Here is a 26731-nt window from a genome sequence, read left to right on the forward strand (position 1 = left end):
TAACGTAGCATATAAATCGAAGAAGATGTAGGAGAAGTGACAGAATTTTCCACCTAGTTAGAAAACGGGTGAAGCAAAGAAGACATTGGGAGCAAACTATCGTACATGAAGAAAGCGTCACTAAAAGAAATATGCTATTACCAAACTGAGAAGGAAGAAACTAAGACAAAAGGGAGCAAAACTCTCTATGAGAGAGAAACATAGACGGCAGAGAAACCAGAGAACTAGAAATCTGAGGAGGCGTACGGAGTACTAAACGAAAGGGTATTGTTAACTAAAGAAACAAGGATGGAAATCTTCGAAAATTTTTGCATCAACAGAATAAAAAAAGAGGTTGGTGGGTAGATGGTGAAAAATACAGAAACAGTTCTGAGACATGAATGGGCAGATGTCAGGTGTAGCACCAATGCAATTATCGGTTTAGAAGCCAGCAACAAATTTGATTGAAATACGGTCGATGAACAGAAAACAATAAAAACTACACAATACTCAATTGTATACAAGATCTGTAGAACGTTACTACGTCTCTAATCGCAGTCACACGCTGTTATAAAGTTACATTTAATTGGGCTCGATAGCACTGCACCCAACCAACACAGGTTAAGTTAGAGAAACCAAACAACTCGTAATACAGAATTGGTGGCTTACGTACCTTCGTAATGACGAAGATGACAGTTGAAAATTGGAAGGTAAAACTGATTTCAGGTGAAAAATGGGTTACAAATCCACATGCGTAGGAAAATATGATATTTTCTGTAGAGAACAAAAGTCTCATTGACTGGAAACGAGAGTAGTTCAAAAAAAAAAATCCGGTTAATGTGAACCTGGTAGGAACATGTTGCTAAATCAGTTGAACTAGTTGCCAAGTCTGTTTATACATGCTACATCTCGCAATTTTTTTGCAGGACAGTTCTAAGTTACATAAGCTCTACAAGTTCATGCTTTAGGTCTGACACACATCATATTTTACCTGTTTTGATAGCGCCATTTGTAGCGACACTGACATTTTTAAAATTAGCCAGTCAGCGCACGCTTACGCAACACACAGTAGAGCCGGTTCCCTGGAATTTTTCTCCCTATTTGTCAGCGACCGGCGAGTAAAATTAGATGAACTGAGCGATAAGATGGAAGTCATCTACACTTTGCGGAGTTCGCGCAGTGTAGATTATGTATGATGAACTAAAACTATTCCCTCGCCCAGTACCTTACCACCTCTGACCCGGTCTAGGCCCAATCTGTCACAGGAGTGCACTACAATTCTTTGTTAATCTGACACACAGTTGAACCATGTCTCCAAAGTACCCCGTCGTGTTAAATAAGACAGTAAGCTCAATCTTGCAACTATTCAGTAGTTACGTGTCTTAAGAACCTAAGAACACTTCATTTAAACTCGTCTGTTACGAAGGCGTACTTGAAAGTAGTGCTTCCGAATTTTTTTTAAATTCTGTTCTTATATCGGTTGAGGTACTACATGTCACGCACTCGGTCGACTTTCCTGCGTCGCTGACGCAAGATGCAACCCTAGAGGGCTCCGAACTGTAGTGTGTAATGTAACTGTCGGTGGATGACAAACAGTCACTGTAATCGATTTTCTAACCGCAGAGCAGTTCGTCCGCACACAGAACATCCTCTTTCTCAGAATGACAATGCCAAATCACACAGGAATACTGTGACATCTGCAACAATTCGACGCCTTGTGTTTACTGTCACCGATCCTTCTTCATACAGTCCCGACTTTGCCACACCCAATTTTCATCTGTTTCCAAAACTTAAAGACCACTTTCGAGGATTTCAATTTGATAGTGATGAAGAGGTGCAAGCAGATGGGAGGTTGTGGCTCCGTCAACAAAGTCAAACATTGTAGAGCGTCTGTGTCAACAATATTAACTCTCGTTGGAAGAGTGACTTAACTGAGAAATAAATCTGTAGACATGAAGAATAGAGATGCAGAATGTTAATCAAATTTGTGATTTACGTTAAAAGATTTAAGAGTTTTCATCCAAAAAATTCGGGGGTATAGCTTCTTAGCACGCCTTCGTATTTATCAATTTAACCTCTAAAATGTGATCTCTTTCTCTAAAAGTCAACTGTATGTCTCCTGATTTGACTTCATCCTGAGTCTGCTAGACTGTGTTGACCTTTCAACTTCACATATGTACCATGCTCAGTATCATTTTTAACTAAACTCAATATTCCTGGAAACATTAGCGCCAGCAATGATTGCACATTGTCCGTTGTGGGTAAATACAAGACAACTCAGATAGTACGAATACTATAGCTCGTTGATGAAAATTAGAGTTTGGATATTTAAATAACTATTTGATGGTTCTGATGACTGCTGGAGCCAAGCTTCTGGAGGCGGTTTCATTGCATAGTAACATATTTACAGCGTCGTATAAAATTAGATGAACGATACAAAATTACAAATGGAAATGGGGCACTAAGATTTGTTAGGAAAACTCCGGGAAAGAACAGAGATTCTGGTATGTAAACGTGTTCAAAACGACGGCGATATTAAATGAGTTCACATATGTACTGCCAGAATTAATAGCACAGTCCAGCCCATACGAAAGTAGAAGACCATGGAGATAATATTTTTTCTTCTTTAGGGCCAGCAGCATGATATATGTCGGACAATGTCATGAGAATTAGAAAGATGCACCAGCATAGCTGCTTATAATAATTACTCTTTATTAACGACAGAATGTTTTGGCATTTATCGCCATTGTTAAGCACGTCTAGGATAAAGTGACGTCCATATTACGTCGATGATGAGCTGTGTTATAACAGTCAGTGTTTTTATTAGATGGTAAATGATGTAAATATATTGAGAATAAGACGCTAATTATGATCTGACAGTACTCTACTCTTACATCGTAGGAGTAGAATCATAAGTAAGTATTATTCTTAATATGTTTGTCATTTACCATATAATCAATACACTGACAGTTATAAGTCAGTTCTCTAACGACGTAATATGGACATTACATAATTCTAGACATAGTTGACAGTAGCGATAAATCCCGAAACAGTCTATCGTTAAAAAAAGATTAATTATTGTCAGCAGCTATTCTGATACATATTTCTAATTAATGTTACTAACAGTATTTAAATTTAAACCTTTGAAAGAACGATGGTGTTATTCTCACGAACAGTTCTTGAGTAAACATAGAGAATTCTAGTCTTCATTAAATAGCTCACATAGGGATCAGGAGAATATGACAAGAGAGATTAAAGGCATACGGGGACACAAACAACCATTTCGCTTCGTTCCTTTCCTGAACAGTGTACGACAATGCGCGACTGCTCATACCAAATCAGACAGCCGGCCTAAGTGAGGCAGCAGCGGAAATGTTGCGTTGGACCAATTTAGATAATCTCACCTTGGATTAGTACTGGATGTATCACTTTGATTCCGAAATAAAGGATAAAAGCAAGAAACGGAAGCATGGGAATAATTCTCACCACTGCCGAAAAAGACGAAGGTCCTACGATCACTGGGCAATGTGTTGGTGAGTGTTTTTGTGATTACTATGGTATGTTCACAGATAATTCGTGTAAGGGGCAAAAAGTGACAGGAGCATAATAATCGAAACCTCCTGACGAGGCTACGGAGGCTGTCAAGGTCATGGGTTGTTGGGAGCTCACTGAAGTAGTGTTTTTGCTCCACGACACAACGCCGAAGTTCATTCTGTGTAGGGATCAGTGAAACTCGCTACTTTTTTTGGCTATCGAACTTGGCTTCAGTCCCCGTATGCTCCCATCTGAGATCTTATTTTCAGTGTTAAAGAAATATTTGCGTGTTGGATTTTTCCGAGTACGGTGGTCGAATAGTATGTACATGTAAGTCTTCTGGGTTGTAGACCTGATGAAGCTGTAAAATGATGCCTCAAAATTTCGACTTCTATTTAAGGTGCCATTCGCCAGGATGGGTAATACTGTGAGCAACTTAGAAGTATCTCATGAAAAGTGAGTGTGGCCGGGCAAGCGTGTTTTTGCGTGTTTTTGCTCCACGACACATCGCCCAAACTCAATCTATCTAGGTAGCAGTCAAACAAGCTACTTCTTTGGGCTATCAAAGTCCTATTAAAAAGTTCTAGGACCTGTGGAGGGGAGTGAATACATAATATTCTGAATAGGAACCCGTGTCCTGAAACGTACTGTTTCCGTTCTACAACGGTTTCAATTCAGATGTTTCACTGATCCACTTCTGCTTGAGGTGATTCTGTTGGAATTTCTTATCACTCTCGCAGTATAGACATCCCTCCATAATAACAGTCTAATGAAGTCCCTTATCAACATAAAAATTCTATCCCAGTGGTTCTTACAGAAACAACTAAGCCAATATATAGAGACTTGGGGCATACTGATCATCTCTGTAAATGTATTATAGATTGTACTGAGAACAAAAATTGTCGTTCAAACCTCATATGGACTCGTGCGCATGAAAAGAATGTACTTGCTGGGATATAAAGTGAAACAGTGAGTAAGCAATGCTGTTATTTCATTGAACGATGGTGATCTGGCTAGATTAAAGGTCATGACAGGGCTTGAAATTGTACGTGATGTTAACGCCATCAAAGGTCTCCAGCTTTTGGACGATGTGCCAGTAAGCGAGACTCTCTATGCAGATGAATATACGGCCCCTCCAGCCGGAGGTTCGAGTCCTCCCTGGGGCATCGGTGTGTGTGTGTGTGTGTGTGTGTGTGTGTGTGTGTGTGTGTGTGTGTGTGTGTGTGTGTGTGTGTGTGTATTGTTCTTAGCGTAAGTTAGTTTAAGTTACTTTAAGTAGTGTGTAAGTCTAGGGACCGATGATCTAAGCAGTTTGGTCCCTTAGAAATTCACACACATCTGAACATTTTTTTTTATTGCAGCTGAATATAATACAAAGAAAGCAATGCAACAAGCAAAAGGAAAGTAATAAGTGAAACATAAGAACCAGTAGCTGACTCTGATTACTGTGCTGGACTCGTTTGACAATAAAATTGTGAATTTTCATAGTGAATTACTTTAAAAAAAAATGTTTCAAATGGCTCTGAGCACTATGGGACTCAACTGCTGTGGTCATAAGTCCCCTAGAACTTAGAACTACTTAAACCTAACTAACCTAAGGACATCATACACAGCCATGCCCGAGGCAGGATTCGAACCTGCGACCGTAGCGGTCGTGCGGTTCCAGACTGTAGCGCCTTTAACCGCTCGGCCACTCCGTCCGGCAGTGAATTACTTTAATCGTGTTTTCTAGCACTCGACGATTTCAGTGCTATATGTACCTTTACCCCCGAAATCAGTGACCTACTGACGTTCAAATTTTCAGAAATGTTATAAAACAGTTAAAATGTGCCACTGAAATGGAATCATGTCAAGAACTGACTTATTCTCCGGATTAAGGAGATTTATATGGAATGTTACTCAATTAAAAATGGCTTAAGAGTAAAAAAATTCATAAATATTATACCAACAATAAAGAAACATTAATTCTAGCCGGCCGAAGTGGCCCTGCGGTTCTAGGCGCTACAGTCTGGAACCGAGCGACCGCTCCAGTCGCAGGTTCGAATCCTGCCTCGGGCATGGATGTGTGTGATATCCTTAGGTTACTTAGGTTTAATTAGTTCTAAGTTATAGGCGACTGATGACCTCAGAAGTTAAGGCGCATAGTGCTCAGAGCCATTTGAACCATTAATTCTATTTCAGTGAACTAAATATACATGCTGAAAACAGCTGTCAAAATTTTAGTGTTTCAGGTTTAACTGTTCCAGAGAGAAAAGGTACATAAAGTAAGCAAATTTAACATTGGTTAGATAGGGCGTTCCGAATCCCGTTAAGTCCGCGTTGGAAAACTCAGTCTCGCACTGGGTGTTGCCAGCGGAACACCCCATCCCACGTGCGAGCACACGTGCTGGCAGATGCGACAGCGGGGCTTCGGCGAGTCGCCTCGCCTGTCCTTTCCCGCCGCCACTTCCGCAGCGCCACGCCGAAGGCTGAGCCAGGAGAGATGCGGCCTTGGGACCGCCGCACCCGCTGCACCGTAGGTAGCTCTCTGCCGTGAGCCAGCTGTACTCAGTGCACACTCTGACTCCCCACACAGCACTTTTTTAAAGTTTCCCTATTATGTAGACCTCACAGATAAGCGGCGTAATTTTAGAGAGGGACGTTCAAATTTTCCAGCTGGTAAAGTTTAAGCGTAAGTAGAGGGGCAAGGTTAGTACGAGTCCATTTGGTTAGTGCAGGTTGCGTACATCAGGGGCAGGTATGCACTCAGGGGCAAACCTACTGTTCTCCTTTGATGGACATATACTTAACCTATTGTTCTGTTAAGTGCTTTTCCATATCACCGCCATTTCCTTTTGATTGACAGGAAATGGCGGTGATATGGAAAAGCACTTAACAGAACAATTGGTTAAGTACTTGTCAATCAAAGGAGAACTATAAGTTTGTCCTTGAGTGCATACCTGCCCCTGATGTAGGCAACCTGCACTAACCAAATGGACTCGTACGGACTTTGCCCCACTACTAGCATAAACTGCACGGTTATTGTGCATGTGAGCAGAGCCTCTGAACAGTGTGACCCAAAGTATGCTGACACCTCTTAGTGGACATTAAGATGCGGTATGCCTACCCTGTGCATTCATCTAATTCTACATACACTCTCTGCAAGCCTCCGTATGGTGAGTGCAGGAGGATATGTTGTACCACTACTAGTCGTTTCCTATCCTGTTACTCTCGCAGACAGAGCGAGTTGCCTTCTCTCCAGCGTTTCCCATTTGAGTTTTTGAGCCATCTTCGTAACACCTGCATGTTGTTCGAACCTACCAGTAATAACTCCAGCAGCCCACCTCTGAAATGCCTCTATGTCTTCGTTCAATCCCATCTGGTACGGATCCCAAACGAAAATAGGTTGCACTAGCATCCAATATGCGGTCTCCTTTATAGATGAACCACACTTCCGTCAAATTCTCACAATAAACCGCAGCTGACTATTCTCCTTCCCTACCACAATCTTCACATGCTCGTCTCAGTTCATATCGCTTTGCAACGTTACACCCAGATCCCTATACGGACGTGACTGTGTCAAGTGGGACATTACTAACGCTGTATCCGAACATCACGGGTTCATTTTCCCTACTCATCTGCATGAACTTACATTTCTTCACATTTAGAGCCAACTGCCATTCATCACACCAACTACAAATTTTATCTAAGTCGTCTTGTATCATCCTACAGTCACTTATATTGGACTCCTTCGCCTACACCATAGCATCATCAGCAGACTCTGCACATTGCTGCTCACCCTATATGCCAGATAATTTATGTATATAGAAAATAATAGCCATCCTGTCACACTCTCCTGGGCTTGAACTCTGCTGGGGACACTTTCAATGACGTGTCTGAATGCCTGTGGACGAACAGCAGCTCATTTTTTCAAAAGAGCCCAAACCACAGAAGGTAGTGATGTAGGGCGCTGGGGTCTGGAATGAAAACGATGTTCTAACTCATCCCAGAGATGTTCCATTCGATTCAGTTTGGGACTCTGAACAGGGCAGTTCATTGCAGGAAAGCGATTGTCCACAAACCATTGCAATCACAGATGACAGAGTACATCGTCACGCTGATATAAACAGTCATCCTCTCCAAACTGTTCCCCTACAGTAGGTAGTACTGGTTCAAAAATGGTTCAAATGGCTCTAAGCACTATGGGACTTAACATCTGAGGTCATTAGTCCCCTAAACTTAGAACTACTTAAACCTAACTAACCTAAGGACATCACACACATCCATGCCCGAGGCAGGATTCGAACCTGTGACCGTAGCGGTCGCGCAGTTCCAGACTGAAACGCCTAGAACCGTTCGGTCACAACGGCCGGCTGGTGAGTCACAAATGAGGAAAAATACAGGGTATTTCAAAGAGTCATCCGATTTCACAAGAGTGAATCTGGTAGATAAATGAAGATAGAAATTTACGGCGAAATTTACTCTACGCATAGAAAACAAAATTTGCAAGTTGCCGACATTTTTGGTGACCGGCAGGGGTCCGTCTGATGTTGCTGCCTCGCTAGCTTGCTCTCTTGCTCATTACTACTCAATGTCCATCAAGTGGAGATGCCAATAATGCAGCAACAAAAGGCGCTTTCCGCTCTCCGTTTCATCAGGTACAATTCATTTGCAACTGTGCGACAGTTTTCTTTTTTTTTTGACAGTACGCTACTGCACCTCCTACAGCTCGAAGCATTCAATGATGACACCGGCAGCTCCAGAATACTGTTTGTTTATGCAAGGGGAAGTCCGCAGTTTTCCCCCGTGAGCTCATCTGGGATATGGAGCTCATTCAACGAAGTTTTACACTTGGTCCACGGAAGTCCGCTCATAAGAATTAGCCATTCTTCATATGTGTATCGGCGTGTTTTGCAATTATAAATGAATTCAACTTGCTGAAAAGGACGCAAAACGCCTTTTCTGCTGTTTTATCTCTGTCTCGACGCGACGAACGTTGGGTGATGAAGTAGCGAGTAACGAGTCACTGAGACCAGAGAGTCCTCTAGCGCAAACAACATGAACCCGGAAACTTACAACCGGCAAACTTTATTCTCGATTGTTTGGCTGAAATTCATCCCGAACTTCTGTCTTCATTCAACTACACTACGGAATAGTCTTGTGAAATCGAATGAATCATTTTGTAAAACCTTGCGCTTCTTGGGCAGTGATACACATTGAGCGAAAGTACCGAATATTTTTTCCCATGTTTCCACATCACCAGATGGGGGTATAAATAAATGTTGTACAATCGAAAAATGTGAAGTGAACGTTAGAGTGTTCTTGTGCGCCTACGTAAGGCAGGAGGAAAGAATGGAAAGATTGCACAACTTGTAAGAGTTACAGGGCTCTTCCCCTTAACATCTCAACCTTTACGAGACATGAGACTGTACGCCGTGACACGGTCGGCTAAGTGGAGTTCATAAATTCTACGATTGCTCGTAGTCTACAATGAAATTAGTTTTTCTTTCGTATCTCTGCAATGCTTGGTGATAAAATCAGGACTTGTCATGCAATGCATCTGTACAAGAATAACTCCCTGACCTTGAGATTCTTAAGCGCCTCGTTAAAAGCTAAAATTTTATTTATGTTCTAAACAGTAAGTGAAACAGAAAAACAAATAACAACGTTTCTTGACTCCTGTACAGCAATAAGTATTTCTCGGAATATTTTTCCTCATTTGTGACACCTCATATTCCTCTATATGTACTCCGATCATTCTTATTTTACACCCGTAGACTTCACGTGCTACATATGCGACGTGCTGTTATACCTGCTTCCTCGAATATCGGTTCTGCAAATTATGCAACACGATGCCCAAAGGACATTGCCTTTCTACCACAGAATGCGGTTTACGTTGCCTGAGCACGTGTGCTATACTTTTGTAAGGCCTATATCAACCTCTTTTTATCCCAGCAGCGTATCTCTGTCATCCCTTGATTCCTCCACTGATACCTATTTGATAAAAAGTCCAAACACTGAAATAGTGCTCTAGAATCGGTCGCACTAGCGTCTTCTACGTCATTCACTATACAGAGGCACTCCACTTTTCCAAAGTTCTCCCAACAAATATAAATCTTCGATTCCCACTCGCTACAGCTCGTTTCTTACCGCTTTTTAGTATTACTCGCACATAGTTAAGAGAATATTGTCACTAATCTTATAGCTGGGTACTGGAAGTTTCATTCTTTTTCTTTTTGAAATTAACTTGTAAGTACATACATTCATAGAGAACTAATATTCGATATACTGGATGGAAATACTAAATCGCTCTGCACTTCCTTACTATCGTCCCACTACGATACATCCATGTAGACAACAAACCGCTAGTAAATTATCTGAGAGTGCTGCCGACCATGTCTAATCAATAATTTGTGAACTGGGATCTTCATCAGCCCTGTTACGCTTCTTATGGGCTTACCTGTAATTGTTGTTCGTTTCTGATGAACATAAACTGTCCAGAATTATGTTACCTGTTCTAGTAGAGAAAAACCGGTTTGATCCATCATGTATTTTAAGATAGGCAATGTTTTATGAATTTTTGCACGCTTGTACATCCGAGTGTGAGTTTTCAATGTATTAATTTTTATTTACTTTTTATTTATTTATTTATTGTTCCGTGGGACCAAATTAAGGAGAAGTCTCCATGGTCATGGAGCGAGTCAATACATGATAACACGATAGTAGAATCAGATAAAATGAATTATAAGAAACATATTCAGGCGACAAGTCGTAAGTTTAAATAAAGAAAATCAACAATGTAACACTGGAATTTGCTTAATTTTTCAGCTCTTCCAGGAGCTCCTCGACAGAATAGGAGGAGTGAGTCATGAGGAAACTCTTCAGTTTGGACTTAAAGGTGTTTGGGCTACTGCTAAGATTTTTGAGTTCTTGTGGTAGCTTATTGAAAATGGATGCAGCAGAATGCTGCACTCCTTTCTGCACAAGAGTCAAGGAAGTGCATTCCACCCGCAGATTTGATTTCTGCCTAGAGCCACAGAGTTTAAATACCTTCATCTCTGTTGTTCGTAGGAAAAAGGTAGATGACTCTTGCGAAATACATTATTATAGCCCAAGTTTAAAAATTCATACTGCGAAAAATAGCTGATTTCAATGGTCTTTCATCCTGTATACCGTAATAAACACACTTTCACGTCAGCAAAGGTTATTCTGCTAAAACGAAAGAAACAGTATAAACAGTTGTATGCCGTTAATTTACTCTTCAACGACGAATTTGATTAATTGGCAAATGTAACAAATACGATAATAATGATAAATATAGAAGAGAGCACCCGTAGTGTAAAAGACATAAAAGATAAAATGAACAAACTTTGCTCTTTAAAAAGAAACTTCAGACAACATTATGTTTAGTGGAAAACGTTAAGAATCAGCTCCCAAACTGACATTAACAGTCCACAGTACAGATTCTTAACGAGATCAGACATTCGTGGATGAACAGCAAACTAGGGAATTGACTAGGAAAAAGGCGACATGTTAAGTTAGTCGAATGGTTTAGAGAAAAATAAGGAAGATGTTTCATTATCAACTGCTGTTATAAAAACGAGTACAGTCTCGAGACGTGAAATTCTTTATTTAGGCTGACGTCCATTACAATTTGAAACCGCATTTCCAATGGGTTCTGCCAGCCACAATCTGTTAGTCAGCTACTTAGTCATGGAATATATTGACGAAAACACTTACCGAGTAGAATACTTCATGAGTCCGTCACACACGTACAGAATACCGGTCATTTACTGCTGCGTTCATGTACAACATTGAACAGTAATTTTGGATATATATATATATATATATATATATATATATATATATATATATATATATATATATTGCGGGTGACCTTGCAATCCTCACAAATAATAGAAGAGAAGCCACTAACGCCATAGAGAAGTTACACGAAATTGCACAAAGAACTGGCCTGCAAATCTCATATGAGAAAACCCAGTACACAGAAAGAGTGCCACAAGACAAATTGCCTATTGTGACAACCCATGGGAAAATCGTACAAGTACCACATTTTAAGTACCTGGGAGGAATCATCCAGCCATCAGGGATCAACCTAAAGGCCAATGAGGAAAGAATAAAAAAACTCCAGAAAGCAGATAAACTCACTTGGAACTATTATAACAAAAAGTCCATATCCATTAACGCAAAATTGAGGCACTACAACACTTTCGTACTTCCGGAGGCACTGTATGCATCTGAATCAACACAAATAGGTGGGCAAACTAAAATCAAAGAAATAGAGAAACAAGAAAGGAAAATTCTCAGGAAAATTTTTGGCCCGTTACAAGAGCAAGGAATCTGGAAGAAGAGACCAACATCAGAATTATATAAATACACAGACAAGATTACGGATACAATAAGGAAAAGAAGAACGCAGTTCTACGGACATATCCACAGGATGAATGAAAACAGAATTTCAAAGCGAATTCTTAAAGTCATCAACTCAGGCAGGGGAAAAACAAAATGGATAAAAGAAGTTGAAGTGGACCTCAGACAAGCACACATAACAGTAAACGATGCAGAAAATAGAACTGAATTCAGGAACACCATCAAAAAACATAAATTTGACACCACAACACGGAAGAGACCAGGATGCAAATGGACAACGGAGCGAAAGAAACAACACAGTGAACACATGAAGAAAATTTGGGCTCAGAAGAAAAACAATCATAAAGGAATTCAAGTTCAAACGCTCTCTTAAATGGGAATAATCGAAAATAATAATAATAATAATAATAATAATATATATGATGGGATTCCGATCTCTCCCTCATTTTGCTCTTGCTCTAAAAGGACGTACTTTCGAAGTCTATGGTTCGAAAGCAAGCATCTGTGCTAAATATACGGGGTGGTCAGAAAGTCTGTAAAGTTTGTAAGGGAGTTGCAGGTTAGTTTGTGGTGAGAAATAGCTGTGAAGAAAAAAATTCATTACATTGCACGGTTTCGGGGTTAATTAGCGCTGAAGTTAACCAGTCAGAGCGTTGTGCACACAAATTCAAGCGACCCGCCAGAGACGGTGTTGCCAAACGATTTCTTCGGTTGGCCGCTTGAATTTGAGCGCGCAACGCTCTGACTGGCTAACTTCAGCGCTAATTAACTTCGAAACGGCGCAACGTATCGATTTTTTTTTCTTAACAGCTATTTCTCAGCACAACCTACCAAGCAACTCCCTTACAAGCTTCTCAGATTGTTTCTGACCACCCTGTATGTGCAGTACGAAGTTCAGTGTTTCATTTTGGCTTTTAGTCTTAAGTTTATGACTCTCATAGTTAGCTGAAAGTGAATCTCATTTCCAGTCACAAATATTACCAGGAAGTAAATTTAGTTCGAGACTGTTGAATCCTTGTCTACTTGATGCCAGGAACTATGTGCAAGTAACCGCTTATTTTTTGCGAAAAATCAGTTTATGAGAAAAAGTAGTATAGCTTATTAGTGATGAAAGTATGTAGCAAGTAAGTCTGAAGTAAATAAATCTGCTGTGATACTTTCCTATAAAAAGTGCAAACATAGCTATTTGTTTCAGAAGAGCCACAATATTTTATTATTTCATCCATTTTAAGCTCTCAAATATACTGATTCCAAAATCCTAGAACACTCTACAGTGTAGTAGTTTCCTTTGATACACATAATTTGTTGATGTAATTGTACTTTGTATAGTACAAATCAGATATTTTAATCGTTTTTCATAGTCATTCGCGTTTATGTAAATTCCAGCGCATTGCAAGTATTCGAGCAACAGCATTGTTTATAGTCCCACGCTAGAGTCTGTTTTTACGGGCAGGTAGAAAACATGTAGCATCCGATTTTACTTCGATGGAGAGGAAAAAAATGACAGGTTGTGGTAGACCTTCCAGCTCACTGAAATTAAATAGTCTTATTGTTCGCGATCGACGTTCTTTCTAAATGTAGAAATCTCCATGCCAAATTTGCAGAAACGAGGAAATCAAGAGAAAATGCGTCGAAGAGTAGTGAATTTGACACCGCGTCTGGGGAATCGGGTCAGACCACAGAATCTGCCAAAGATGGCGACGCGAAGACTTCCAGTATCCACTTTTCCAACGAAGCAGCTGTTTTAATTTGTCAGCAGTACAGTGTGAAGTTTTGAGCGAGACGTTGCTCAGTTACGTATACGTGACGTAGTCTATAAGTTTTCCTATTATAAGCTTTCAGTTACTCGGCAATTCCATATTTCGGGCAAACAAACGCTACACATTAAGAAAACCTCGAGTAATACACAGCCCAGTCACAGTAAAGTGACCACCACCTATGTTCGACATCGTGGGGCATTGACCACTCATATCCGGTAGGTAGCAACGCTAGCAGTGGAGAGTATATGGAGCGTGTTGGGGGGTCGCGGAAAACAGTGCATTCATTGTCGTAATGTGGAAATGGAGCGATTTATCTGACGTCCAAAACGGCAGGATCATCGGCTTTCGGGGGACAGGTAAAAACATTTCCAAACGGCTGTAAGTAGGCTGTTTAGGTTTTTATGTTGGTAACGCCATGTAGCGCTCTATATGAGAATCACTGACTGTGCTGTGTGCAGTATGTGGCTGGTTTGCATTGTTGGAATTTGCTATTGTAGTGTTGGGCAGTTGGCTGTTAACAGCGTAGCGTTGCGCAGTTGGAGGTGAGCCGCCAGCAGTGGAGGATGTGGGGAGAGAGATGGTGGAGTTTTGGGAGCGGATGATCTGGACGTGTGTCCATTAGAGACAGTAAATTTGTAAGACTGGATGTCATGAACTGATACATATATTATGACTTTTGAACACTATTAAGGTAAATACATTCTTTGTTTTTTATCAAAATCTTTCATTTGCTAACTATGCCTATCAGTAGTTAGTCACTTCAGTAGTTAGACTCTTTTATTTAGCTGGCTGTATTGACGCTCGCTGTATTTGCAGTAGTTTGAGTAACGAAGATTTTTGTGAGGTAAGTGATTCATGAAAGGTATCGGTTATTGTTAGTCAGGGCCATTCTCTTGTAGGGATTATTGAAAGTCAGATTGCGTTGCGCTAAAAATGTTGTGTGTCAGTTTAGTGTTGATCAGAATAAGTAAAGAGAGTAATGTCTGAGTACGTTCAGTTTTGCTCAGCTGTTTGAAAATAAAATAACGTAAGAGGTTTATCAGCACAGTAATTCACTAATTTTTCTAAGGGGACGTTTCACGGCTAAGTTTGTAATCCACTCGTGGGTTTCCGTGGTTAAAGCACGCTGTGCGCGGCAAAATGGTGCTATCCAAAAGTGGCGCCAAGGCAACAGTGGTGCACCACTGGTCATATACACCATGTGATAAAAAGTATCGGGACTCCCCCAAAAATTAGGTGCATTGTACTGCCACCTACTACCAGGTACTCCATGTCAGCGACCTCAGTAATCATTAGACATCATGAGAGAGCAGAATGGGGCGCTCTGCGGAACTCACAGGCTTCGAATGTGGTCAGGTGACTGGGTGTCACTTGTACGCGAGATTTCCACACTCCTAAATCCCTAGGTTCACTGTTTCCGATGTGATAGTGGAGCGGAAACGTGAAGGGACATGTACAGCACAAAAGCGTACAGGCTGACCTCGTCTATTTGTTTTAAATACGGTATTATATGAGGCAGTCTTGATCGGATATCCTCGTATGCAGAGAAAGGTTAGAGTTTAACATCCTGTTGGCAATGAGGTCTGTGAAGACGGAGCACAATCTCAGATGAATCAAGACAAACGACGCAAATCCTCGTCTGTATGGTTAAGTATGGGTCAGAGCTCGGGTCCTTTAGAATACAAGACCAGTGCCTTACAGAGTCTACCAATAACTAACGTTCCCCTATTTCTAAATCGAAATCAGTAGGAAATTTTAGTATAATAAAACTTCATTTAGGATGTTACCTGATCAAATATGACTTAAAATAGCTGTATGAAGTGTGTTATTTTCATTCCACTAACTACGAGTCAGTTATTCCCTGTCATCTATCAAAGCAATGCTACATTGTTGTTGGTAGAAGGCAGATTGCGAAAATGAGTACCAATGCCAGATCATTACAGAAAACCTGAAACGCTGAAGGAGCCCAAGTGATAGTCATCCGTTACTAATTTGTCTAAGTCATACCAGAGTGACTCGGGTTAAAAATATTCAAGTACTTCACGAGAGCGGTACTTCTTAGTGAAAGGGGTATTTGCTTAGTGAACATATTACGCAAATTACCAGGTTACCAGGAAATAATAAAGGTCGTGGATTAGAACTAGTTCAGTAGCTCTGCAGGCAAAACGAATAATTACACAACATAACTGAAGTCAATTAAATTTACGTAATAAGCTGATGTAAGAAAAATTCATGGCAAGCCTGATATCCACACTTACATTATTGCTGTGGTACTGATAATACTGAATAATTGCGTAACATTAATTGAAGTCAATAAAACTTACGTAATATCTTGTTGCATGAGTAATTCATCGTGGAGGATAATGTCCACACGTAAATTGCACTGATGGTGACTATCGGGATACCTACAGAATACAAATAAGCGGAAACGTGAATAAATAATGTTCATTGTCAAGTAGTACTTTCTTTATTCTTCGTAGCCGTTCTACACTTATCTACCAACACTGTCAACAGTTGTTTCTAATACTACTGCTAATATTGTCCGTAGGTACTACTCACACTAAATTAACAGATAAACTTCGACGCCGTCGCTAGTAACAATAAATCCGGATTCAGATTAAGCTTCGAAGTTTTGCGTGCTTCAACAATGTTGCCAGATTTTATTCTAATGATCAATGTTTAAATCCAACCATACTTTCTTTTGCCACTCGACTGCAGTACTCTGCGAGCTAGTCTAGTTAGTTCGTCACAGGCGACGGATATCATTTCTGACTGCCACAACGTCAAACATTCAGACATTTCTTTCCCTCATGAAGTAATGTGTGTATAATTTAAACACCCTTCAAATAGCTATTATCGTTCTTTTGTTATTAAAAGAGCATAAAATCAACAATTATGTCACAAGTGCATTTCAAATTCATTACAGCGTCTGTTCCACTTTTCCTAACCTTTGCGATACACGATTTGGGTCTTCTATTGCTCGTAACAAATTCCCTTTGTGCGAGAATTCTCGTTTCCATTCAGACAAAGTGCACGTAAAATTGTATAAGCCGCCTACCCATCAATCTCAGTGATGCACAGTGCTCAGCTACAGTTACACGAGACAGTACCGTACAATTTTATGAACATATCTATGAGGGTTTCGTAGAACACTGATACAAAGCAAAAATCACGTCGTGTGGTATATAATGTTCAGTACTTTTACGATTGTGTCAATGTTAACTAGCGTTCCCTTAAAGGAATTTATTTTCTATTTCGTAAACTAAGTTTTGTATTTCCCAAGCACTGTGAATAGTAATAGATTTCTACAAATAAAATTTATTATTTTCCAATATAGTTCGTTATTGTAAACCATGTAAAGAATTTGCAATAGCAGTACTGCAGTAAATAAAAGTGCATAGCTGAAATGAATATTTTTTGGAAAGAATGAAATTTCACACGTACTGGAGAAACCAGTGATTACTCAACTGTCTGATTTGAACGTAATTTATTTTCCAGCACAACCACCACCTATTGCAATATGAAATAACTGGTTTCGGGCGTCATCAGATCAAAAACATATGCCGTAGAAAAGACGTTCAAAACTGGAAAATACTTTTAAAAATGTTTCAAATGGCTCCGAGCACTATGGGACTTAACATCTGAGGTCATCAGTCCCTTAGAACTACTTAAACCTAACTAACCTAAGGACATCACACACATCCATGCCCGAGGCAGGATTCGAACCTGTGACCGTAGCGGTCGTGCGGTTCAAGACTGATTCAAATGATTCAAATGGCTCTGAGCGCTATGGGACTTAACAGCTGTGGTCATCAGTCCCCTAGAACTTAGAACTACTTAAACCTAACTAACCTAAGGACATCACACACATCCATGCCCGAGGCAGGATTCGAACCTGCAACCGTAGCAGTCGCGCGGTTCCGGCCTGCGCGCCTAGAACCGCGTGACCACCGCGGCCGGCATTCAAGACTAAAGCGCCTCGAACCGCTCGGTCACAACGGCCGGCGAAAAGACGTTGACAATGTATTTTCCGCGGTGAAGTGAGTGTACCAGGGCGTCTGTATTATCATTTGACGACGGCCGAAACTGATGATTTCGTATTGAAACTGGCTACTATTATGCCGGAAGAGAAACTTTTTCGAAACAAAAATATTCCTCTGTTTCTCTAGATGAAGCTTCGTGACATTTGGCTTCACAGCTAAGAGCTCGAAAATATATTTTTCACTGTTATTTTTAGTTTACCGAACGACACGCACACAGAAGCCAAAAAAAAATCATATTCATTTTCATATACAAATAATGAAAGGATAGCGTCATATCCATAAATCTTGTCGAAAGACAGTAAGTTAGAGGGAAAACAATTAAAAACTTTCTTACAGATATTCGAAAATTGAGCAGTTATTCCTGTTTCTCTCGCGCCATGTAAGAGACGTAAGATATTTATTAGAAACCTTGTTATATAAACGAAAGGTTTCTACCGAGCGACGTGGGGTAGTGACTAATTCACTTGGACTTGCTCTCGGCAGGAGCGGGGCTCAAATCCCAGTCTGACTTTTCAGATTTAGGTTTTGCGTTTTTTCCCCAAACCTCATAAGGCAATGCCAGGATGTTTCCATCGACACATAAAAGGCCCACTTGCTTCCACGCCCTAAAACAAAGCTAGTGTTCCGTTTCTCGACACATCGTCGTCTACAGGACGTACAACCTTAGCCTTGTTTCTTCGAAATGACTGTTTCAAATTAAACAATTGTCGAGTATCAGTATAAACAAAGGGATGATGAAATAAGTTGTCTGTTAGTGTCGTATGCCAGTTCTAGTACTCCCGAAACACCCGCTGTATGAAGCTGACTATTATCGCATACACCACATCCGATGAAGCAAAGAAACTAGATAAGTAGCAGTGTGTGTATAACATCTGGCTGCGTGTGTGCAAATTGTAGAACATTCCATTGCTAATAAGCTATATTCATGTATTGAAGCCCCTCCGCCGCCTCCCCCCCCCCTCCCACTCCCCCCTCCTCTTTCTCTTTCTCTTTCTCTCTCTGTCTCTCTCTCTCTCTCTCTCTCACTCACTCACACACACGAACAGAGCAGGAATTCACGACGTTTATTAAAATATTCATCTGTCGCGATTTGACGGAAATGAATGGAGTTTTTTCAAACTTTTTCCAAATTAACAGTTGACGGGAAAATATTCAGCAATTGTGCGAACTCATTGTCACCAGTATTATACACATCTTTTTAATACTGGACACCATAACCACAAATTTGTTGAATAAAGGCGATATTTTTCCACCTAGGCTGTAAATTTATTAAGACTTTAATTGAACCACTTATTTAGGCTTAAAATACCGTTACATTCATTATGGACTATGTTGCGAGAACTGCGACAGATAAAGTGAAAAAATCTTCCTCATTAATAAAGGTTTTATTTCATATGCTACGAATGTCTACGGTTACATCATCATCGTTCTGGGGAAGACATCTTTTACATGGCTGTTCTCAGTTGGAAGTATCAGCGATTTCTTGCTGCAGCATGTCAGGTGACTAAGAGGTCATGACTTACGCTTTTAATAAGGAAATGAATCCGCCACAACATGTCTGACGTGACGTGGAAAATAGTTTAAAGATATAAAAGTTTTTCTCTATATGCTACATCAAATCGGAAATGATGTGGCAGATTCAGTTAGTTATTATCGACATAATTCGCGATGTAATCTCTCGGCCACCTCAAACACTGGTGAAAGAAATCGCACTAAAATAGCTACGCAAACGAAGCGTTTCACCTGATGATGGTGTAACCGTATAAACGTGGAGTGGATAAAGTAAAACCGTTGTGACTGACGCAGGATTATGTTTACTTCTTTTCGTGAAAAATACGCTTTCAAATGTTTGCCCAGGGCAATATGAAACAGATATAAATATGGCGGAGATATGAGACGGTATTCTGTCGTTCTTGCAACATATTTTGCCGCCTTGAAGTGCACCGACTATACGTCAAACCATTGCGGACAGAATAATTCGTAAACCATCGTCTGATTTCGCTGCCATTTTCATGTGGATGGTAGCTTGCTCTGGGTAAACACTAGAAAATGGCTTCTTAATCTGGAACAAGTTACGTAACCAAGAAATAGAAATCAACTTATAACCGCATTGGAAAATGTCTTTCAACATTTTTCGCAGTCACAATGCTCACCTCATCGACATTTTTGCTTGCATGGCAGTTATTTGTATCGGCTAATAACGTTACTGGAACCGACTAAGATCTTAAATAACCACCTAAGCAACACATAACATTTCAGTCTGAAAGTATGTTCGTGCCTTCGGGCTAAAGCTTTTCCGTAACTTCCCTAAATAACTTTAAGGCAAATCTCGTGATGTTTCCTTCTCCCATTCCTAGCTGCGCTCCGTCGACGAGGCGTTAAACACTAAATCTTTCTTTTTAGGATGCCGCATCTCGGTAAAAATGGAACCCTTATAGGATCACTTTGTACCCGGACGTTAGTCTGTCTGTCTGTCCCACTGCTCAAGCCTCACAAGTCGACAGTTACGTCACGTGCAATGTGCGACGGTCCCTTGGCGACACAAAAAAGTGAAGATTCTAAGTCAAAGCATTCAAAAGATTCAGACATCTTTATATCACATTTTGATGCTCGAGAACTATCAAAACCTACAGGGTACTTGCCTTTGACCTAGAGTCATAAAATTTGGCAAGAAGCAAGATTTCACTGTAAACGTAAAGGAAAAAAAAACACGGAAACTGTTAATTTGTAAATACAGCAAACTGAAAAAACTTTTTCTTGCTTGTTATGAATGTCTATCTGTCCGTCCATTAAGACCCCATTGTTCTCAGGCACGGATTGTCGTATCAAGTTGAAATTTAAGTCACACATTAAGGTCTACTGTCCTTCGGTGCAGTAAAAATGTTAATCTTCTAAGTTGACGCAGTCAAAAGATACGGCCATTTATACCACATATTACACTCGCGAACACTCATTAAAACCTATAGGCTACTTCCACTGGACGTAGAATCATTAAATCTCGCGAGACGGAAGGTTCCGTGGTGTAAGAAAAGGGAAAAAATCATCAGAAAATTGTTAGTTTGTAATTATATCACACGAAAAAACATTATATTGTCCAGAATGAGATTTTCACTCTGCAGCGGAGCGTGCACTGATATGAAACTTCCTGGCGGATTAAAACTGTGTGTCGGACCGAGACTCGAACTCGGGACCTTTGCAAAGGTCCCGAGTTCGAGTCTCGGTCTGGCACACAGTTTTAATCTGCCAGGAAGTTTCATTTCTTTTGTCATTTGTTATCCGGTTTCTGACTCGAAATTAAAACATTCTAGAAAGCCTTTGAATTCCTGGGACCGATACCTTGCCAGTATCAACGTCGACAACACAAAAATAGTCGAACTCCTCGGTTCCCGGAATGGATGGAATGTCTATACACATATTTAAGTATGTACGGAAACCTCAGTGAGCGAGTTCAAGAGTCAATTTTTTTTATAGTAACTATATTATAAAGTTCAGCAATGATGAACGCCTATAGATGTTTCATTTCGTTCCGAAAGACGGAATGGGGAGTTGCGAATTAGCCACGACTTCACGACTCCAGACAAACAGCTATTACCAGCAACCGAACTGATGTGATTTCCTTCCGGGCTCCACTGAGTGCGATGTGGACACAATATGAGTAAACTGATGTGCGTGATCCACAGATGTTAAGCTATCCGTTACGCAAAACACATGCTGAGGGAAGTGATTTCTTCCGCACTGGTGAACACGCAAGTCTGCAGCGGCAGCACCACTACCATCACCCACTCCACCGTCTGCGTGCACAGTGCCGGATCCACCACCGGAAGAGGAGGACAGTACCTTCTTGGTCATGAAGTTCTCGTAGGTGCCGTAGCCGCGTCCCATGGCGGCGTCCGGTGCTCCTAGAGCTGCTGGAAGGATGCTCTGCTGTTGCTCGCTGTACTGTCTTGGGGGCGCCTCGCCGCTGCTCTGGCGCAGAAAGAAGATGGCGGAGCGGGCGCGCCGCTGGAGAACCTGTTGGTTATATAAACGGAGTCAGTCACAAGACCTGGCGGGCGCGCTCACGTGCTCGCAATGGCCTGCCGTGGCCTCGCTTCGCCTAGCCTCTCGCGCTGACCAAGCCCTCGTCTTGAGTTCCGCAAATTAACCACACAGCAGCGGCGCACTAGCCCGTCCAGCACACCCGCAAACAGCCCCTTGGGGACAAGCACTCGGGACCTGCGGTCGCACGTGTCTAGTGCCGTACTTGTCAGTTCTTGCACGGCTTAACAATTAGGGTACACACCATTACTAGAACCAGGAACGGCCATCTACGTTAGGTAGGAACCAAATGCCCCTGATCGTATGATGGTTCATGAAGATCGATTACAACTTTCCTGAGTCAGTTATCCTACATTCAAGTTGCATCTGATTGAAATAAGTTGCCCTTTGCTGTCCGCTCATTCAGTCGAGCAGAACGAGAACTCTTATATAAACAGGGAGTTACGTGATCAGCAACAAAACCAGATCTAGTGCTGCACTTGCTAGTTCTTGTACGACTTAACAACTAGGGTAAACGAGACACCAGTACCAGATGCAAGGACCGCCGTCTATGTTAGGGAGGAACTAAGTGACCATGATGGTTCATCAAGATCTCTTATAATTTTTCTCAGTCAATGATCCTACTTGGGTAAGTTACATCTAAGTTATACTTTACTGTCCGTTCATTCAACCGAGCAAAACGAGTTCACTTATATAATACAAGGACTTACGTGGTAACTAAAAAAAAATGCACCGAATGAAGCAACGAAAGGGCATACAAACCTTTCAAAAATCTGACTGACAGCTAAGCAAAACGACTAGAGGGTAAATGTTACGATTTAGAAGCATATTTCACTAGGGCAAAGATAGATATCGCCTACAAGAAAATTAGGGGCTTTTGGGGAAAAGAGAAGGAGCTGTGCAACTATTAAGAGCTGAGATGGAAAACCAGTCCTAAGCAAAGAAGGGGAAGCTTAAACGTAAAAGCAGTATGTGGAGTGTGTATACAACGGAGACCAACTTGAAGGCAATATTACAGAATGGGAAGTAAACCTAGATGAAGATGAGATACTGCGAGAAGAATTTGACAGTACTCTGAAACATCTAAGTTGAAACAAAGCCCCGGGAGTAGACGCTGTTCAGAAGTACTGATAACCTTGCGAGAGCCATCCATGAGAATACTCTTCCGTCTAGTGTGCAAGATGTGTAGGACAGACGAAATACACCTCAAATGGTTCAAATGGCTCTGAGCACTATGGGACTTAACATCTGAGGTCATCACTCCCCTAGAACTTAAAACTACTTAAACCTAACTAACCTAAGGACATCACACACAACCATGCCCGAGGCAGGATTCGAACCAACGACCGTAGTGGTCGCGCGGTTTCAGACTGTAGCGCCTAGAACCGCTCGGCCACCCCGGCCGGCGAAATACACCTCAGATTTCAATAAAAATGTAATAATTCTAATTTCAAAGAAAGCAGCTGCTGACAGGTGAGAAAATTACCGAACTAGTAGTTTAATGAGTCATTTTTGCAAAATACTAACACGAATTATTTTCAAATGAGTGGAGAAACTGGTAGAAGCCGACCTCGGCAAGATCAGTTTGGATTCTGGAGAAATGTAAGAACAGGTGAGGTAATACTGACCCTACGACTTATATTAGACAGCAGGTTAAGGAAAGGCAAACCTATGTTCGTAGCGTTTTCATAATGTTGACTGGAATACTGTCTTTGAAATTCAGAAGCCAGCAGGGGTAAAATAGAGGGCGTGAAAGACTATTTACAACTTGTACAGAAACCAGCAGGCAATTATAAGAGCCGACGGGCGTGAAAGGGAATCAGCGGTTGGGAAGGGAGTGAGAAAGGGTTGTACCCTATTTCCTATGTTATTTAGTCTGTACATTGAACAAGCAGTAAAGGAAACCAAAGAAAAATTTGTAGTAGGGATTAAAGTTCAGGGAGCAGAAATAAAAACTTTGAGGTTTGTCAATGACATCGTAATTCTGTTAGAGACAGCAAAGGAGTTGGAAAAGAAGAACGGAATGGACAGTGTCTTGAAAGGATAAGATGAACATCAACAAAAGCAAAACGAGGATAATGGAATGTAGTCGAATTAAATCAGATGATGGTGAGTGAATTAGATTAGGAACTGAGACACTAAAAATAGTAGATGAGTTTTGCTATTTGGGCAGAAAAATAGCTGATGATAGCCGCAGTAGAGAGGCTATAAAATGTAGATTGGCAATGGCAAGAAAAACATTTCTGAAGAAGAGAAATTTGTTAACATCGAATATAGATTTAAGTGTTTGGAAGTCTTTACTGAAGGTATTTGCCTGGAGTGTAGCCACGTACGGAAATTAAACATGGATGATAAACAGTTTGAACAAAAACGAATAGAATCTTTCTAAAGTTAGTGGTACAGAAGAATGTTGAAGATTAGATGGGTAGTTCACATAACTATTGAGGAGTTACTGAATAGCATTGTGGAGATAAGAAATTTGTGGCACAACTAGACCAAATGAAGGAATCAGTTGATAGGACACATTCTAACACATCAAGAGATCAGCAATTTAGTGTTGAAGGGAAGTGGGAGGGGGAGGGAGTAAAAATCTTAGAGGGAGACGAAGAAATGGATACGTAAGCAGAGTGAGAAGGATGTAGGTAGCAATAGTTATCCAGAGATGGAAAGAATCGCACAGGATAGAGTAGCATGGACAGCAGTATCAAACCAATCTTCGGACTGAAGACAACAATGTCAGTTCTGACACGACTTACAATAACAGTTGCCGAAGGTGATATTTCGTGAGAAAGGAACCCAAGGAATTTCGCAGAGTGAGGGATGAAATATTAGCGTTCCTGCAAAATGGGTCAATGGTATCTGTGATGTGTAGCTAGACTCTGCGGACAGTGTACATGAGGACTTCGATCACAACGATACGAGCTTAACACGTGAAAATGACACTGAGAGCCCGCATCTCGTGGTCGTGCGGTAGCGTTCTCGCTTCCCACGCCCGGGTTCCCGGGTTCGATTCCCGGCGGGGTCAGAGATTTTCTCTGCCTCGTGATGGCTGGATGTTGTGTGCTGTCCTTAGGTTAGTTAGGTTTAAGTAGTTCTAAGTTCTAGGGGACTGATGACCATAGATGTTAAGTCCCATAGTGCTCAGAGCCATTTGAACCATTTTTTGACACTGAGACATGTGTCGCGCCATGCAATTAATCATCCTTGTCGGACAGGGAGCCACGGATCCCGCCTCCAGTGAAACGTAGTAAAGGGTAATCGTTGTCCAAGGAGCGGGTGCTGAACACAATTACGTACATGGAAGAATATCCGCAGCATAGTAAAAAAAAAACTATTCTTAACATATCCCGAATAAGTCCATAGCAACATGACAGTGTTGTGCATAAGAAAAACTATCTTTATTCCAGGACGCACAAGGCTCACATGTTACAAATCTGCTGTTTGCGCGTTTCAAGGATGCTCGATAAAATTTGCAGGATGTGCTTGATTGTGATCTACTGCGTGAAGGACATCAAACTGCGAGAGACATTGATTTTAAGGGAAGCAGTGGATGGTTGTATAACTTCAAAGAGTGCTACAGTACTGGAAGACGTAAAGTAACGAAATTTCAAACAAAACGTTAACTTGACGTAGCACAGCAAACTGCGGAAACGGCCCGAAAATTTGTAGGTGAGGTAAACAAACTTATCCCATTGTTCAGTATGGAATTGTCTTCCAACTGCGACCAATATGAAAGGAACTCTGGAAATTAGAGGTACCAAGTGAGTTGCATCAAGATCAACCAACATAAATGTCTTAACGCATTTGTATTCAAGTATGTCGATTGTTAATCTGAGCTGGAGAGTTATTTATTGTGCTGCGAGAAGTTTGAGGTGCTTTGCCCCTAGATTCTCGTGTGCGTGATCTTACAAGGCCAGCAGAGAATATTTACGTCTCAGCAAGCAAGAGTAGAAACGTGGGCGTAAAAGAACTACAGTTACGGTACGGGCTCTGCTTCTGGCCAGTAGCTGGTCAAAATAACTTACTTTTGCTTGTTTCGTGGTCCTCGTATAACAATCATACTCATTCATGGCGAATTATCCCTTCAGAAAAGTGTGTGATCTTATAGTTCATATTACCTGGAACCACTGGACAAATTCAGCCTCTGAATGTTTGTTTTTTCCGTGCCTATAAAACATATTACCGCACAATGTGTAGCCTTAAAGGATAGCCATTTTCACGATAAGTCAGACAACAGGCTATTTGGCTTTCGGTGGCATGCCATTACATTCAATCAGTTCTCATCACTTTGTTACACTAGCATTGCTCTATATGCATTCTTTAAGAGTGGATTCCTAGCTGAACGTCCTGCACTGTTTGCAACTCCCAAGGAGATCGACTTCGACCTTGAGAGTGAGTCTCTGTGATCACTGTGGCGCACCATTTTCTATTCTGTGTTTGCTGCGTCGTCCGAACAAGACACAGCCAGGGCAACAGCACCTCAGGCGCAAAGATGCGACTTGATGCCAGTGCCGTAGAGACTCGTGACTTGCGTGAGTTCCACCAGCACTACGGGCGGTGCTGAGGATGAAGATATCGACTTCGCCTCGGTCAATGACCGGAAGACAACGGCCAGAAGCCTACTCGGAAGATAGAAGAGCAGCTCTAGTCCACTTGGTTCGAGATCATCGTCCACGGCTGACTTGGAATGTCGTTTAGTGAACTCTTAGAAGTGAACAGACAGTAGTTGTAAATTGAATTTGTTATGTAGTGTGAAGGTTACTACGATTATTTGCACTTAGCCACTGAGGGCCTTTATTGGGTTATATTACAAGCAGTGTTGCAGACTTCCTTATTCAACTAGTCACAAAGATAAGTAAACTTTTTCTACTCATTTGTTACTGATTTGTTGGAGTGTTGTAGAACCTTCGTTCTCGTATCCCTTTACCTGACCGTGGGGCATGGCTGTGTAATAGTGGCAGGCAGAAATTGTCTTAGCGGTGTACTGCACTGCCTTTTCAGAAACTC

General features: G+C 41.2%; 1 protein-coding gene across 1 annotated transcript in view; it reads right to left on the reverse strand.

The window, feature by feature from the left end:
* The window catches only part of LOC124613981, a 199194-nt gene that overhangs the window by 116926 nt on the left and 55537 nt on the right, over nucleotides 1-26731 (reverse strand). Inside the window, exon 2 of the mRNA XM_047142768.1 lies at nucleotides 21524-21697. Coding sequence (XP_046998724.1) covers nucleotides 21524-21568 — 45 coding nt within the window. The 5' untranslated portion in view covers nucleotides 21569-21697. The remainder of the gene's footprint in view (nucleotides 1-21523; nucleotides 21698-26731) is intronic.

This window comes from Schistocerca americana, chromosome 4 (assembly GCF_021461395.2).
Source record: "Schistocerca americana isolate TAMUIC-IGC-003095 chromosome 4, iqSchAmer2.1, whole genome shotgun sequence".
Classification (NCBI taxonomy): Eukaryota; Metazoa; Arthropoda; class Insecta; order Orthoptera; family Acrididae; genus Schistocerca; species Schistocerca americana.